Source organism: Melospiza melodia, chromosome 2 (assembly GCF_035770615.1).
Source record: "Melospiza melodia melodia isolate bMelMel2 chromosome 2, bMelMel2.pri, whole genome shotgun sequence".
NCBI lineage: Eukaryota > Metazoa > Chordata > Aves > Passeriformes > Passerellidae > Melospiza > Melospiza melodia.
Genome location: NC_086195.1, coordinates 89380360 through 89397883, shown reverse-complemented (window position 1 = coordinate 89397883; position 17524 = coordinate 89380360). Strand labels below are relative to the sequence as shown.

General features: G+C 36.9%; 1 protein-coding gene across 1 annotated transcript in view; it reads right to left on the bottom strand.

The window, feature by feature from the left end:
* Nucleotides 1-17524, bottom strand: part of KPNA3 (karyopherin subunit alpha 3) — a 47726-nt gene that overhangs the window by 9884 nt on the left and 20318 nt on the right. The window contains exons 3-10 of the mRNA XM_063149277.1: nucleotides 9691-9780; nucleotides 9467-9496; nucleotides 9329-9381; nucleotides 9149-9244; nucleotides 7031-7116; nucleotides 4027-4113; nucleotides 3453-3622; nucleotides 2290-2334 (exon numbers count right to left, since the gene is read on the bottom strand). Coding sequence (XP_063005347.1) covers nucleotides 2290-2334; nucleotides 3453-3622; nucleotides 4027-4113; nucleotides 7031-7116; nucleotides 9149-9244; nucleotides 9329-9381; nucleotides 9467-9496; nucleotides 9691-9780 — 657 coding nt within the window. The remainder of the gene's footprint in view (nucleotides 1-2289; nucleotides 2335-3452; nucleotides 3623-4026; nucleotides 4114-7030; nucleotides 7117-9148; nucleotides 9245-9328; nucleotides 9382-9466; nucleotides 9497-9690; nucleotides 9781-17524) is intronic.

Sequence of the window (17524 nt, the reverse complement as noted above, 5' to 3'; positions counted from 1 at the left end):
GGGCCATTTCTTCCATTAGAGTAATTTCTGTATGTCCACATTTTGGTGCACAAAGTGACAGCATACATCATCTCACAAAGGTAAACTGTTGGGCTTGATTTACATTTTCAAGACAGACAACCAGCTCAGGTAAGTAGCTGTGCTAGTAACTTTCTGAAGAAAATACCAATACAGCTTCCTTAGCATAGCTGTAATTTGTCAGTTGTGCTATCTTATGATTACAGAATATATAAATTCCCTTAAGTCTCTAATCCATTGGACATCTTAGCATTTCTGATCCATAGTGCAGTTCTGAAGTGAAACTGCAACAAGTCTGGATGTATGCCTTTTCCTGCCTTCATATTAAGAATAAAAAGCAGCAAAGGAAAGGGGTTCTCATACCAACTAAAGGACTGGCAACTATTGTAATGTGGCAACTGTTGAAGTGTTCAAGCAAAGCAAGACCCACAGAGAAATGCCTATCATGCAGGGCCATCTGAGAATCTTAAAAGAAAAAAAGTCACTGATGACTTGATAAGGATGATTAGAAGCCCTCAAAAATAGACAGGTACAAAAGTTAGTCACTGAAAGGTAGTACCTGAAGCAGATATAAAGCGAGCAGAGAGGGATATCACATCACATAGACATGATGTTAGGAACTGCAGGAAAAGAAATCTGGACCCTACTAAGGACATAACCTGTTGAGGTTGCTAGATCTAGCCTACTTTTCAAACAGATAGCCATTTGCAATTTCCAGCTATGAGAACAGCTGAATACTGCAGTACTAGAGCACAGGAAGGACTTCACAGTCCTGACCCAGCTGCAGCCACCCAGCTCCGGATGCCAGCCAGCACAGCCCAAAGGCTTTCCTGCCACAGCCTGCTGCTGCCCTCACCTCCTGTGCTGCAGTGGAGCCACTGTGGCAGCAGAAGCAGTGAGAGATGGTGCCTCACCAGTTTGCTGCCCCACAGCCCTGCTGGTGACGAGAGCAGCAGCCGCCAGAAGCGCTCACAGGACTGTGGGCTGACCTACCTGCATCACTGACTCATCTCCAAAGATAGGTTTGCTGCTCCAGTACGGAGAGGCTGAGACCAGACTGGTACCTCCAAACTAGCACCTGACTCTCAGGATCAAAATGACGGACACCCTAATTGAGATCAGTCAAAACCTGGCATCACAGTCTCATATCTACATCAATAAGCTCTCATACAATCATTGCTTGCAAAAAGCTTTACAATTTGGCAGAAAAAAAGAGCCTACAGGTTAGAAGTGTATTCGGTTTTGCAATGAATTCTGTTCAGCTTTGTCCAAATTACTCATTGAAAAGTCACCATGTGCTGTCTCCCACTCACATTACACTGGGAAAACCCTGGCAAAATCCCAGCTTAAACTGTACAAATATTTTGTGGAGGCAAGCCCACTTCACTATTAAAAAGCAGCAGAAACACTGCTACTAGAGTGTTGAACTAACAAATGACAGTCCCACTGATCTCATGCTTTATTTTATCCCCAAACCCAACACAAGGGTTCGATTCCCTCTTCCCTAAACTAAAGGATCACTACAGGGATTACAAAGTCCTGATAGAAGGAGGAGAAAAACAGCCCAACATCTGTCAATTACACAGATCTCTGTTCTGAAGCCCCAATATATCAGGCTTCATGAGGTAAATCCACTCCCTAGGACATTACTTGGAAAAACACAGGCAAACTCACGATTCAGGAATGTGGGAAGTACTGAAGGTTTAGTATTAAAACATGAAGGTTGTCAAAGGTGCCACAAAACAATAGTTTATTGCTGTTTGTTTAAATATATTTTAATACGTGATTTCTTTAATTAAACATTGCAAAGTCAGGCACCCAACAAGTTACAGAAGTCAGGTTTACCCTTATGATCACAATATTTTACTGGACTGATATACAGAATTACATCTAATTTTTTTACACATATTGCATATCATCTAGGCAAAATTATAAAACGGGGCAGAATTAAAGTGCAGCTGATGGTAAAGCTGACACTTTAATTTTCTAGTGCTCAATTAAAGATAGGATTTTTAAAGCTATTTCAAATGTACAGGATAAAAAAATGCCATCTTCTACAAAAACTATTTCAGAAATGGTATTTGCACTTTCTTTTTCAGGCTCTGAATGGCTACAATCACATTAGTCTTCATATTTAATTATGCATTTATGATTTAATTATACATAAATTAACGCACAAACCCAAGTTTACTACTTTAACAAAATCCTGCAGCATTATCTTTCTAGAGAAAACAAATAATCTAAATATCTAAAACTTTAGAAATTACTTACGTTTATATCTGTATGGTAAATGAGAACACACAATGCTGGCAAAATCTGAAAAGAAGTTTATCAGTCATTACAGTAGAACAAAATTGGTGGTAAAATTATGAATCCAAGTATTGCAATCATAAAGCTTAGCTTGAGTCTGCTTTAGTATATTGTAATCACATACTTTCCAGCAGCTGCTCATTCCCTCAAAGTATGTATAAAAATATCTGTATAATCTGTATTTCAAATTTCTGAAAATATGAGACAGTACTAGATTCCAGACACAGAATGTAGACTGTATTTTGAGGGAAAACAAGCAAATAACAGAGATAAGGTACCCTACTGATATTTTAGAAGTTTAATCATCACACACAAAAATTATTAGCGAAATATCAATATATAAACCTCTTGGATTAAAGTTTAATTTTTTATAATCGCAAATGGAGAAAATATGAAACTGGGCTGTGATAAAACTGCTTTGAACAGAGTGCTTTATTTAGTAAAGCATTACTTGCAAGTTTCCTTGTTTCTCTGCTTCATTTTTAAAATGTCATTAAAGTCTAGCTGTTAATAGTAACATACTTCACATGCCTTCAAAAACTGTATCTACACTTTTGAATTTATCTTAAAATTAAGAACTTTACTTACTATTACAGTTCTAGTCAAATAGCTCAATTTTACTAACTGTGCCAACATTATGAACCAAGCATTTGCTCTGTTCACCAGTTTAAAAGGATTTTCAGGATTTCTGGGACTTGGCATTGGCTGCATGTGCACACCGAGTTGAAACACAAACCATACTACATGTCACTGTTTACTTACGCTTCCTCTTGCTGAAAATAACTACATCTGAATTCTTCTATGTACAAAATCACATTGTGGCCTTTTTATTTTTAGTGAAAACATGTAATGCTGAGTATTTTAATACTTTCTAGTATGTAAATTTTTTTATTGTATAGCTCATCACTTTAGTCTTACTCAGTTTCAGATGTTACAAATACCTTTATTACAGCTGTAGCAAGAACCATCAAATTGGTCAAATTATTTCATCTAACATATGACAGAGTGGCACAACACATGTGCAGTGACAAAGAACATGCAAAAATTCATAATATGACAATGTAAATCATTTGGCCTGCAGCCCAGAGTATAAAACATTATCTGTCTCATAATTCTTTATTTACCTCCTGAACTGTCTCCATAGGCGGTGGGGGGTCCTTATTCCTGCAGAGATTTACAATGACCCATGTGACGTTCCGAAGGAAGGTGATGGGAATGGAGGGATTGATGAAGGACAGAAGAGGTTTGACAACTCCCAGTGATATGACATAATCTCTACACTGAGGACCATCACCTACAGAAATGAAAATTGTTGCAAAAGAAATTACATTAAAAATGGAGAATCTTGAAATGTATGCAATGACATGTTGGGATACTGAAATTCTATGTTTCCTCACCAATAATCTACCACTAAAAGGTCATATTTAATTAAATATACATACGTAAAGTTATGTATGTATATTTTAGGAAACACAAAATTTATCCTGTTAATATTTTGCATAGCACGTGATACTATTATTTAGAGAAAAAACAGGATGTACATATGTAATTCTGGCCATATTATATACTTTCAAAAAAATTGCATCAAGACACAGAATTCAGAGGAAACATAGTCTCTTATGATAATGCCAATGTTCAAAAAGTCAAGTTCTAAAATGAAATGTTCCCTGAATTCAAACCATTAAAACAACAAGTTACCTATAATATTTCCAAGAGCCCAGACAGCTTGCTCACAAACATTCTGGTGTGGTGAATGAAGTAGTCTCAAGAACAGGGGTACTGCATCTGCAGAATGCAAAGATTAGATTTGTTTAATGCTGAATCTTGGTATATGAGCAACATGTTCACTAATTTACACAAAACACATTCTCCAACATGCCTTATAAATGTTTCTATTATGAAGGGTGCAAAAAACCTAAGTTGAACATTTCTATATGTATCCGGAGAAGGGAAAAATAGACTTAAGAACAGAATTATTAATCAACAGTGCTCCCCACATTTAAACATTCCCCCATAATTCTCAAAGCGATAGGCAGACCCTCAAGTATGCAGGCGTGAGGTTTCATGTCCTGGTAACTCAGATTTTCCAGTTATCCAGGATCACAACACATACCAAGCAGAATGACATGCCCACTTGTGCAAACGTGCTCCATATCCTGACTTTAAGAAAATAGTTCCCTCCCAAGAGGTGGCTATAGTTAGTTTCCATATGCAGTGAAGATTTACATCCATCTGCCAGGCCCAAGACACATTTTAATTTGCTCTTATATAATGCCAGCAACATACCAAATTAAGGAAGTGGTACTGATTTTAGATATCATTCTCTGTGGAATTAAATACATTTGATAGAGCTAAGTAACCATCCCACTACCATCCCCATGCACTGTTTTCCTTCAGACAAGCCACCCTGTTTGAAAGACAGTAACTCTTGCAGCAATTTTGAAAATCTATGATCATACTCATCCTATAGTCTGAGTAAACTAGATCAGTTTATATACCGTTAAAGAGTATTTTTCTTGTAGAAATAGCTTCACAAACTTTTTAAAAGTGCAACACAGTTTGTGAGCAACCGTGAATCAATATTGTGTTGATAATGCAAAGTGATAATAAGCAAAAAAAACTCTGATGTATTTTCCTGAAAAACACAGAGCCATGAAGAACAAAGATAACCTAAAATTCCCTGCCCACCCCAGGAGTGATTCAGCCATTGCTTATAACTGACAAGCAGGGACAGCAACACACTCTTGCTTAAGAACACTCACTCTTGTAATAAAATCACCCCACTTCCATTAGCTCAAGTGGAATATTTTAGCTTCCTTCTCAGCAATTACTGAGATTACAATTCAGTCATACATGCATTCAACATCTTTTAAAGAAGAGGGTCAACTATGTAGTTTATATTACACTGCAATCCTGGTATGCTTTCCAAACCAGGAATGAAGTTATTTCATAATATCACTCAGGCAGGAGGACAACCTGAGACAGCATGAGTTGAAGTTATCTGACCTACCACTCTGAAAAAATTAATTATCCCTGCTCCAAACTGGCTTCTGCCAGGAGCTATTCTGTGCATATAGTACTTCTCCTCCTTTGCTGGGCCTCCCAAGTACCATCTGTCCCTCCTGACTGCAGGAGGATGCCTTCTTTTGTATTAAGGCTGCATCAGCCTCTTCTGCAGCTGCAAGGGCCTATTGCTTTGTTTCCTCAAACTCTTCCTTATCTAAAGGGAGAGGAGCTGGGAGACTGTTTTCCCTTGGTCATCTCCCAGTCAAAGCAGCAAGACTTGCAGACTAAACTTCATCTGTTTTCTCTTCATGAGTAAAATGCTTTTTGATTCTCTGAAGTAATTTAGCACATCTTCTTCTTTTCAAGCACTAACTAAACAGATTTTGGAAGAAACATGCCCCAACTTCAACTTCTAGCAATTGTTCAGGTAACAATAATGCTTTTAGCTCTGCTGTACATACTTTTATTCTACTTTTAATTTTTACTCTGATATTTTTTCCTGTAAAGCTAATACTATAAACATCCTTTCTGTTAGCTTCATTCAAAGAGGACAACATTGTGGGACATGAAAAAGAAAGAGAACAATGACTAACCAATGAACAAGTCAAGAAGGAAGAAAAAACTTGGAAGTAGATTTTCAAAGGCACTTAGACACCACAAATGCAATCTAAAAACAGAGGCGCCCAAATCACACCAGAAATTTTTGAAGCAAATTCAAGATGTTGATTTTTTTGTTTTAATGCCTTTGGATTTTTATCCAAATCTTATTTTGGATAACAGTAATAATAACAACAATAACAATAATATTGCTCCAATATCTCAAATATACAGAATCTAATAATTATTTAGTTATTTTCTTAGCCATGAAAACATATAAATCAGCATTTCAATTTGAAAGGCAGGTTCATACAGTAAAAAAAAAAATTCAAACAACTAAGTCACCACTTTCCCATATAAAAATGAGAATATGAGTAAGCCAAGACAGCTTATTATATATTTATCTATAATCTAGTGTTTTATGACAACATATTCTATTTAGCACAAAGGTGATTGTTTTAAGATAAGTATGCTGATCCATAAAAGCTATAGCTATAATCCTGAAAAAAAGATTTGATTAATTTATCTTCATTTGACTTTAGAGTTTCTTTCCTTTCTCGCTGTCTGGTTAAACAAGAAATGAAAGCAGCTCAATAAACTTGTGTGTACAGGAGATACTAATCATACAGACAACGAAAGGATGGTAATTTTCCTAACAATGTATTTAAATGTGCAACCTTACATAACTGTATATATTTAACAACTTTAATAAGATTTATGAACACACCTTTGAGGCAGAAAGAATTAACTCCTAACTTAAGTGTTAGCCACAGAGCAATTAATGGTAAATGATTTCAGAAATCAAACTAAGAACGAGAAAGGACTTAGATTTTTGATATAGTTATCGTGTCATCTGTCATTCTCTGTCTTCGTTATGGGAAATCCTGTCTGGCATCCTTAACATTAATTGTTAGTGACAAGCAGATTTATGCTTAAGAGCAAATGTAGAAATCTTTCAAAAATCTTCAGGACAGGCATGTATTTATTACTTTAATGGTATTTATAAGAAATGGCATTTGTTATCCAAATACTTTCTTTTCCCCCACAATATGCAGCCCAACTGCCTCCTCCCCAAAAAAACCAAATTTGTAATACTTACTTGACTGTACAACAGCTTGAGTCTGTGCAGAAGTGCCTGATGCTATGTTAGTCAATGCCCATGCAGCTTCAAATTGTAATGAAGGACTGTAATGAAAGAATTTGATACTAGTTGTAAGTTGATACATCATTGGAAGACTATTTTATGGTTCATTTCAACATTGCTAGCTGTATCCATAAGAAATACTCTACATTTAGGCAGTACCACTGGGCTACCATTTAAAAAACTCCAACATCTAAGCCCAGACTTTTCAGGGGAAAAATTGTAAGAAAAAAAGAGATCTTTCATGCCCTGACCTTTTGTAAACCATCCATCAGTCTGAATTAATATTTGTAACAAAAAAACCCCAACCAAACAACCAATTAAACTTGATTCTCCTGCCATTACATTCCAGATCAAGTGCAAGCTGGTATACTTGGATACAGACATTTTTCTGCACCATCACTGACAGGCAAAATATCTACAATCAGCATGAGAAGACAGCATCACACCTGTCTTATTAAATACAGATAAAATTAGTTACAAATGTCATGAAAGCTGAGACAACATCTCTTCCAAGATGTCTGTCAACTGCTGTCTGTGCCAACAGCAGTTTAGTAAAACAGTTTGCATGAAAACTGCTGTTTAAGTTAAGAGTTCTACAAGCTACAAAAGAGTTTACAGCCCATGGTCATTAGCACCACTGTAAGTGTCTGGATTTAGGAAGAACAGAGAATATTTACTGTCAGGTGACTGTTTCATTTACACGGGTTTTGTGTCTTTATCAGTCATGTTTTATATATAGTTTTAAATACCTGCTTCTTTGAAATTTTTTTGTGTATTAATTTCCAAAGCAATTTGAGGTTTTATTTGGGATGGGAAGAATTAAAAAGGAGGTAAAAACAAATCACACCTGTCAGCAGCTACCTATAAACCTTTAAATTTTAGGAACAAGTGTATTAAAACTCTAGTTTCAGGTTAGTCCCTTTTTTCTTTCTCTCATGATAAGCTTTCAAGTATAACATGAACCAAAGCTTTTATGATTTGTTATGCAAAGTCTTTTCAGAGTTTAACTCTGCTAAATATTATATAGCAATCTCGATTAAAAGGGCTGCTTAAAAAAATTGAGCTTAATTTTGAAAGACTTATTAAATATTTACAAGGGTAAATCATACAAAAACTAGCAGAAGATTCAAATTAAAAAGAATTTTCAAAGCACTGAACCATCTACTTCTAGAGCAGACAAGCGTTCATGACCCATTTTAAAATTATTTCCTGATGTGAATGTTATTGTCAGCTGCCTTCTAAGCAACTGTTTTGTTAAACAAGCTTGGAAAAAACCCTACTCACAGTTCGTAGTTTTGCAGCCATCAAAATACACCAAAAATACCACAACATATTTTTGAAATTCCTAGCTCTCATAGCTGCAGAAATAACATTGAAAATGGAAATACTATAAATACATTCATGTCTGCCTGAGATCAAAGACAGGCTAAAATATTTACCTCAGTTGTGTTAATCCCTATCTATCCAAATCAGGGGCTCAAGATCTGTTGAACATGGCATGTTTTGTTTCTTATATGTCATTAAATGCCTGCAGCTATATGCTCAGTGTTCTCTACGTTCTTTACTGAAGTTCTTTGTTTTTCAATAGACTCAGAGAGCATGCTCACCATGTTCTACCATCACATAAGAGAGCAGCAGAGAGCAAGAAGGAAACACACCTTGCAGTGAGAAGAAACCAGAAACTTCAGCTAATAATCTTAATGGAAAAGACAAATGTATTCTGCAAAAATGCCCTGTTCACAACCAGGCATGTTCTCTGCCTTCACACAAATAAACACAAGTCTGTGGCAGGCTTCTTAGAAAAAGCTGGTAAAAGGCTGAGATATTCAAACCCAGTGAAAAATGTGGTAAGATTTTCTCCATTACTTGGATATGCTCAAACACGCTCGAAAAAATTCAATTACAATTCTGTGGCAGAATAAATATTCCTGGAGAACTTCTGATCTATCACCATGGAATGTGATCCACTGTGTCAGATTATATGGCGCTGGAATCCCAGTTTTGTTTCAAATAATGATTTTTTTCTTAATGCAAATTTCTAGTAACAGTGAAGATTTTAAAAAGAATACTTACTTATCATCCCTTTCTAGGCATTTTACCAGAATTGGTAAAATTCCAGATTTTATTAAGTCATCAATAGGTGGATTTCTGTCACTGGATAGGAGTTTTCTGTGAAATTGAAAGCAAAAGTAAGTAACTTTTAAAATAAAAACCTTATATAAATTATGTTTCTGTATCTTCATTTATTTTTACCTTGCAGCTTGGACAGCGCTCAGTTGGATCACTGGGTTGTCACTTGTGGCATTCTGAAAAAAAAATTTAAAACACAGTAAAAACTAAAAATGCACAGAACACACCCTTCTGGTTAAAAAAAAGTTAAATGTAACATACCTGCAGTATAGCTTCTAGTGTTACATTTTGCTTGAAAAGAAAAAAAAAGGTTTTAGTAATTTTGTTGATAAATTATAACCTTCTTAAACATTTAATACAAGAAAACTTATTTTAACAGTGTATCAGTTCATAAATTTACTTTCAAATAACTGCAAGATAACAGAATATATTGTTTAGAGACATCACCAAAGTTTTAAAAACAATTCCAGAATCAAGGAACTTACTGCTTTGAAGTCAGCATCAACATCAGAATCTTCTAAGCTTTCCTCTTGAGGAACATTTCTTTTTTTCAAAAGATGTTCATCTCTTTTGTTCTGTAAAGAAATGACAAAAAATAAAGCCACTTTTAATGCTTATTAGTACAGGGTGGTGATGCACAATGGACTTTTTCAACATTTAAGTATAGATAAGGTTGCCTTTTTTAAAGGCATTTGTAACTGCAAATAGAATTTGCAGTATTTTAGCTGTAATAATCTGGCAGCTTGCTAATCAGACAGATCTACAACAATCCATGACATTTGAATTAATTAAAACTCACACTCTGGGGATCAGTTTTCTAACAGGCATTCACAATACTCATAGCTCTGCATGATATTAACATTTAGCCACACGTAACAGAAATTCTTTTTCAGTGAAAGATTATTTTTCAGCTAAACCTTGTTTTGAAGCTCCCTGGTCACATCTATTTGCATTTTCTGTGTAAAGTAGCATGCTCCATGCACACTGGCACTTGCAGTATTTCCCACTCAAGCTATTAGCCTAATTTCTGACAAAAAACAAGACACCCTCCAGTCTTAGTTCCTTTAAGGAATTACAAAAGAATTATCTTTTCAGTGGTAAAATACCCATTTAACATTTCCTTTTAACATTCCTAATTTAATGAATTTGAAGATATTAAACAGTAATTAAAAAAGAAAGAAAACAAATCATCAATTGTTTACACTTTTTTACAAATTCAAAATGTATTAAAAGTATTAGACCAAAATTATGAAATGGTCTCTTCTAAATTTTAGACTTTATATTTTTTTGGTATATCTAGAGGTACAAAGACAGAAGATGAAATGGAAGATGATGATGATACAGTACATATATCTGAACACCTATTTATGTTTGGTTTTGGCTTTTTTATATGTTAACTCAGATTTAATTCTTTAATGATGCAAAATGTTGAAAAAGAATAAGAGCTAGTTCCAACATCTAGAAGAAATCTAGTATACTAGCAAGGAAAGGCAGGCTTTTCAGTCTCCATTTATCTGACAAGCACAGTTCTCATTAAGAGATTTTATTATACTCCACCTGGTTTGTAATATCTAAAAAAGGCCTCCAAACAGAATGATGTATTGAAGGGTCCCCAGTATTTTATGTTATAAAAACCAGCAATTCCAGGTCCAAAATTTCTGGGACTTGTTTACCTTTCAGACATCTCAGAAATAACTTACAACAAGTTTGAAATCCTCCCAGTCAATATATTTTTATTTTCAGATAAAACAAAGCTAGAACTACAAACAAGCATGAGAATAACCTTTTAATGAAGAAGACAGTATCTCACAGACCTAGCATAGTTTAATTTTAGTCAAGCTGTAAGAACAGAAACTAGGTCCTCAAAGAGTGCACAAGACCACCTAGACTGGCCCCAGAGCTGCGCAGCAATGGCTGCATACATGGAGCACATCAGTACAGACAAGCAGCACAGGCAGTTTGTTGGCAAGTGCATCTGCAGAGCAGGAAGATGGGAAGGAGCAGGCAGCTGAGCACCAAGAAAGCGGTGTATGCACACCAAGTGCATCAGGCAGGAACACATTAACTGATGGCTTCAGCAGAATGACCTGCAGTGTATTTACCTGATTTTCCCACACCAGTCACTGAGCTGAACAAGAGCCTCTCCTGCTCCAGTAAGCCTTCTATACCTGCACACACAACTATCCAACTATCCAATCCTTCAGCACCATAAGCACACCTCCCAGAATGCCTCCTACTGTTAACCTTAACTAAAACAAGTACCAGTAACAGTCCATATTCTAAGGCCAAGATATTACACCCCCCCTTAAGAGAGAAAAAGAAACTTCACAGGATGTAACTGACCACAGAGTAACACCACAATTTCTGTGAGTGCAGGCAGTGTCTTCAGGCCATCAGTCATATGGTGTGATAGGCTCCAGAAAAAATTACCTCAGCCAAGGAAAGAAAGAAGGAGCAACAATGTTCCTGTAGCTACTCACTGTTTGCAGATGGCTGGGTTGAAAAACAACTGTCAGCACCAATATAGAAGAGTTTCCACAGCAGCCTGAGGCAGAGAGGCTAGTACTTACTGAGAAGTACTAAAAGTTTCTATTCTAATTAGTATTTCTTATAAAGTCAGTGTTCATGAAACCTTTCAGTTCTAAACAGTGTCTCTAAGGCTATTTGAAATATGGTTGTCCATCTGCAAAAGTGTCCAATCCCTAGACAAGTAAAATGCTCTCTCCAGTATGTGACAGGCCAATCACTCTCCTACAGAAGGTAAAAGAAGATGATTTGCAGCCTGCCATGGCTTTAAATGCTGGTATTTGGACATATTGTAGCAAACTCAAAAAGGTTTTGCCTAAACAAAGCACCGGCCCGTTCTGCAGGCTCCTGTGGTGAAAATGAAGACAAATGAACATACCTGGACACAGCTGTCCTGTTCAAAGCCTGGTGAGAGAGCCCTTTCAAAGGTACAAGCATCAGAGTAGAATTCTGATGAAGGGTAAAACCTTGTCACAAACAAAATGCAGCAGGTCTCCTTCTAAAGGGAGGATCCTCAACACTGCCTGAACCATGTGTACTATGTACAGTAAGTACAGAAGCTCATAAACAGGTGCTGACTGCTGGTTGTAAGTATTGCCAACATGCTGGTAGAGATCCCACTGCAGCAGCCTACAAAGGGCATTGGTAAACTTGCCAAATGAATAGATAACAGTAGTGATACCAGGAGTGCACTTTCTTGTCCAGGTTTTATGACAGATGCCCATCATTTGCTTCACTGACAGTGGGATGGTCAAGCTACACGAACAGGAAATATTCAAGTCCTGCAGATTCTGGTATTTCTTTTGTTTATCTTCTTGGAAGATAGACACAGGATTAAAAAATATATAGACTAACACAAGCAAGTTTCAAATGTTCAAACACACAATTTAACAGAAGATTCCTTGTGGGTAAAGGGAACATCATAAACGCTCTGTGCTGCACTGAACTTAGTACAAGGGGACATGGCCAATGGGATGCTCTAACAGAACTGGGAAAGGTGTCAAATATGAATTTCTCCATATTTTTCAGCACTGGACACGCAGGAAAGCTCTGTGAAGAGTGCCAGCTGTTGCGAGGTTCCAAGACTAAAAGGGAAAAGAAATTAACAAGAAAATCTTTGCCTGCAGGTAACAAATACCATTTGTTTCTTCAAGTCAGGGGAAAGTTTAATAGGAGCTCAGTAGCCAGTAGACGTTCTTGAGGGACTAAAGTTAACATTATTATGCTTGAGTCTTCTGAGGACAAAAAGCAGAACTTCAAGAACATTTCAACATTAAAAATTGGAGTTCCTAATGCTAGCCAGTATTAGATATACTCACAGATGACAACAAGCAGCTCTTGCCCCTGCAATTACATCCAAGGAGAGACTAAGGGTTCAAGCCACTGATGGAGGTAGATTCAGATTTTCTGGACATCCCTTTTAAGCTACCACTGAGCCCAAGTCAGATTCCAAGATTCTTCTTCAGATAAAGATTTAGCTACAGATACGCAGTTAGAAGAGGTAGGCAGCTTCCCTACATTTGAGTTCTGCTAATTCACCTTTGTGACAACAGAGAGCCATCATAATGTTCCTGTTTGGTTAGTGCTCATCTGTCTCAGAAAAGGAGCAAATTGACTAAAAACAAGTAGATAGCAGTGTATGGCCTAAGCATGGATTGCAAAGATTGAGACCTCTTATGTCAGGGAACAGCAAGATCTCACTCAAAGATTCAAGCAAATCTCCAAACAATTTCTTCATAGCCCTTTTCAACTACGCCTCTAAAAGAATCCATTAGGAATGTAATTTTCCTCTTAGGGTAATTTTTTTAAATGAATTAGTTGAGGCAGAGTAAATGCAAATTCTTTTCCAAGAATTTGTGCTACTAACACTTGATAGGGAAGCCTCCAGAAGAACATACTAATAGTGCTTCAGTGTCCCTGTCATTGTAGTCATTCTTCAAACTGGCAGACTTATATTATGTACTAAAATATGTTCTTTACAGCGAACAGAAAGTTATAGATACACATTGAACTGGAAAAGACACTTAACTGATACAAGTTTTACTGTCCTGAAACTAAGTATTTTCTTTTTCTTTTGGAGTTTCAGACTAACTGAGAATCAGAAAAATATTTTTTCCACCCTATCACTCCCAGCAACATAAAAGATAGATTGCTTTATTCAAAGAGTCTTCTACTTTATTTAGGAGCTATCATGGGCATAAGCAATCTTTAAGAAAGATCAGAGTAGAAACAAGGACAGTATGCCAGGGAAAGAGGTAAAAAAAGACATGCCCATGACTCTTTAATCCGCCACTTATTTAGCAAATAACTGCTTTGCCTTGCACCAAACTTAATTGGCAATTAAAGCTTTCACGTGCTCATGTCTGTGAGCTCTCAGAGGCAGCTGAGTTTGCCAAGAAAGCCAAAAATAAACCTTGTGAGAGATCATGGAAGTTCTTAGGATTCCAGTTAGCAGGACAGTATCCTGTGTTTCTGCTGAAGTTAGGAGTGCTAAGGCTTCCTTTGAAGGGTGACATCTAACTCAATGACTGTATGTATCATTGACCTGGCTAAGGACTGACTGCCTTTCTTTAGGCACACAAGTGGCCCAAGACCAACTTCATCTTCAGAGAAAGCCAAGCACCCACAATCAAAGGATGTCTCAGAGCAACGGAGTTACAGGGTTCATTTAAATATAGAACCTTAAACTGAATCCTAACCATTGCTCATCCACCACGCTCCTCTAGATTGAGGCTAACAGACTAAGCCAATTAATTCCAGGATCCCTGCTACTAACAGAGCAGCCTTCAGGTTTCTGGGATGCTGAAAGCAAGTGATAAACACTCTAAATCAGACTTCACCAAGACACTGCACTGAAGAGCTTGATATTCTACATCCTGATGCAGTCTCTATCACCTGACTCTTACAGTATCAGAACTGACACTGTTATCTGTCAGGAAAAGGAGATGGCTATTGTTTAAGCTCTCAGAGCTGTTGCTGTACAAACAATATAATCAGAGATCAAGACTATCTTTCCAGAAATGTAGCAGATCCATTCTCAAAATGCATAGAACACCAAGCCAATATGGAATCAGTAAAAGGGCATCTGACCCTGGGGAGTGTCATCTGACTGGCTCATGATGCCAACCCATGCCTCAACCTGGAATCTGCCAGACTACTGCTACCTTTTCCTGTCAGATGGCTTTGCTAATCTTTGTCAATTAAATTTCTAAACAAATAATAAGTGATTGAGAAATAAAAAGCAGGGGAAAAAATAGTTTTTTCCTGAGTAAGAGCTGTGGTGTGAAGACAGTGAATAGAGATAATATATTCTTGAAACACAGAATGTGTTGCAAATGCACCTTGATGTCTGTAATTTCAAGAGAATAAACACCTCACACTGATGCATGCAGAAATTGTTTACTACTGTTCAAAGCCATGATTATTTATTCCATCTTACTAAACAGAGATGTGAGCAATTCCATCAGATCCATTCATTTAATATTTATATCCACATTGATTCAAAAGACAAACCCATGACTGTGTAGTGCTTCAACTGTACAGAGCAAGAATACACTCAATTTGCCTCTTTTCTTCAAAGCCAGGTGTACATACAGCATCTGGGTAGCTGGGATGAAGAGAACACATCCCTTTCCTTTGAAGAGGCACCAGTGGATTACTAAGGTCATGCCAAAATTCTCCTGATTTTGGCATACTCATGCTAGAGCAGCAGTGTGAACTGTAAAGACTGAAGCAATGATATTAGAACTTATCCTTTCCACTGCTGGAACTGGATAAAACATATCCCTTAACATTTCAGTCTCAATTCTGTACCAGAAGCAATGCACAGAATCTCATCTGCCACAGAGTTCCAACTGTAAACCAGTTGCCCACTAACACCAGCTGAGTTGACACGCACTGAATTTATTATTAAAGCAGATTTTTTCTGGTCTCTGCAGTGAAGATGCTTAACCAAAACTCAAGAACACCAATTCCTGCATTTAAGAGTGCTGCAGCTGCTGCTCACTCTTGATTTACAGTCTGACCTACATCCAGTGCTCAGGCTTCTCCTCTAAATGTGTAACTGATCTTTGCATGTGCAGGTTTCAGTGAGAAGTCACTGGCAGCTCATAGGCTTCCTCCTCATTTTCACTCACATATTACTGGCACATGCTGGATTCCTTACACACAGGATAATATCTTGCCTTAAGTGTCTGACTTGCTCCCCACCACGCTTCTGTAATAAACTGGCCTTGAAATTGTGACCTGTTACAAAAACCAATTACAAGAATTAATTTAAAATTAAAACTCTCACTTTGCACTGCAAAGTTCTCTTCCAAGATTGCACAGGAAGGCTCACATTCCATCTCAATTTAACAAGATGTATAAGGATATGCTCTATTAGTTAAGCCATCTTTTACAGGTTTGCTTTGCTAGCAGGCACAGGCTGCCCAAGTGCAATGAATGACTTTTCCCAGTGTAGATTTCACAGTTACACAGCAAATTTTACACCATCTCTGAAGAAATAAGGCCTCTAACATGTCACCATAAACTTCCACTGCTGATCATTTTCCAGTCTTCTGGGTCAAATTAGATTTCTTTGACTAATTATTATAGTCTCAGGATGAATCTTAAAAACATTTATAGTTTATATTGTAATGAGATAGAGAAGTTTTTCTCTAAGAGCTGAAAAAACAAAGTCCCTTTTTCCAAGAGGAACAGAAGGATCCCAGGAAAATACTATTACAAGATTTTTTTGGTTGCTCCTACATAATCAGGTGCTAAGTGCAGACAAAATTTCTCAAAAGTCAAGCTAATTTCCATCAACATAGTTTCTATTTACAAACCCTTCACTTTGATTTTAGCAAGGATTTTGTCTTCTCAGTTTGCAAATAATGAAAAAATAAGAATTTGATGAGTGTGCACTTCTAAGCAAGCACTACTCAAACTGTCAAGGATTCAACTGGCAAACTGGAGATAAGCATCAAATGGGAGACCAAAAGGAGTTTGGGCTATATTGAGAATATTCAAACCAAATACTTATCAGGTCATTAATGAAACTAATAGAAAATACAGGTTATACCAAGTTGGAGAAGCCTGGAAACATACTGGGGAACAGAATGGGAAAGCCTGGAAAAAGCAGATGTGATTCAGGAGACAGAAGTCAATTGTAAAAAAAAAAAAATCTGCATTTATTCAACTGTGCAAACAAAATAACTATATTTACTTTGTGGTACTCTCAGAAGTGTACAAAGCATACACAGACTGTGTGCTGTGTATGTCAACAACATACTTAGTATAAAGAGGAAAATAGTATCAGGAACTGGTTTTCACTATGCCATTTAAAACTCAGCTGCAGCCTGCATCCTTTCAGATTTCCACACTTCCAGAAAAATTCGGGCAATTTGGATCTATGAAGCAGCAACAAGTCAAATCTAGGAAAGAGAGTGTTCAAGAAAAGGGTGAAGAACTGAATCTGTCTCAACAGGATAAAGGTAAAGGGGCCAGTATGAAGTCCTCAAATACACTGAAGGTACCCAAAAGCAAATAAAAGCTTACCCTTTCTCTCTGAGGTGCTGAGAAAGGCAGGAAAGCAAGAGTTATGAAAGATGAGGGTGCAACAAATGCTCTAATTAGGCAGGGCAGTAAACTAGATCAGCTCTCATATTCATGATTTTCCCAGCCATACTGACATTTACCCAATACAGCCAAAATCTGACCCCCAAATTAACTCCCTTTACAGCATGGAAGCAATAATTTTCAGAAAACAAGATAAATTAACAACCTCACTTTCTAAATGCTAAAACTCTCCCT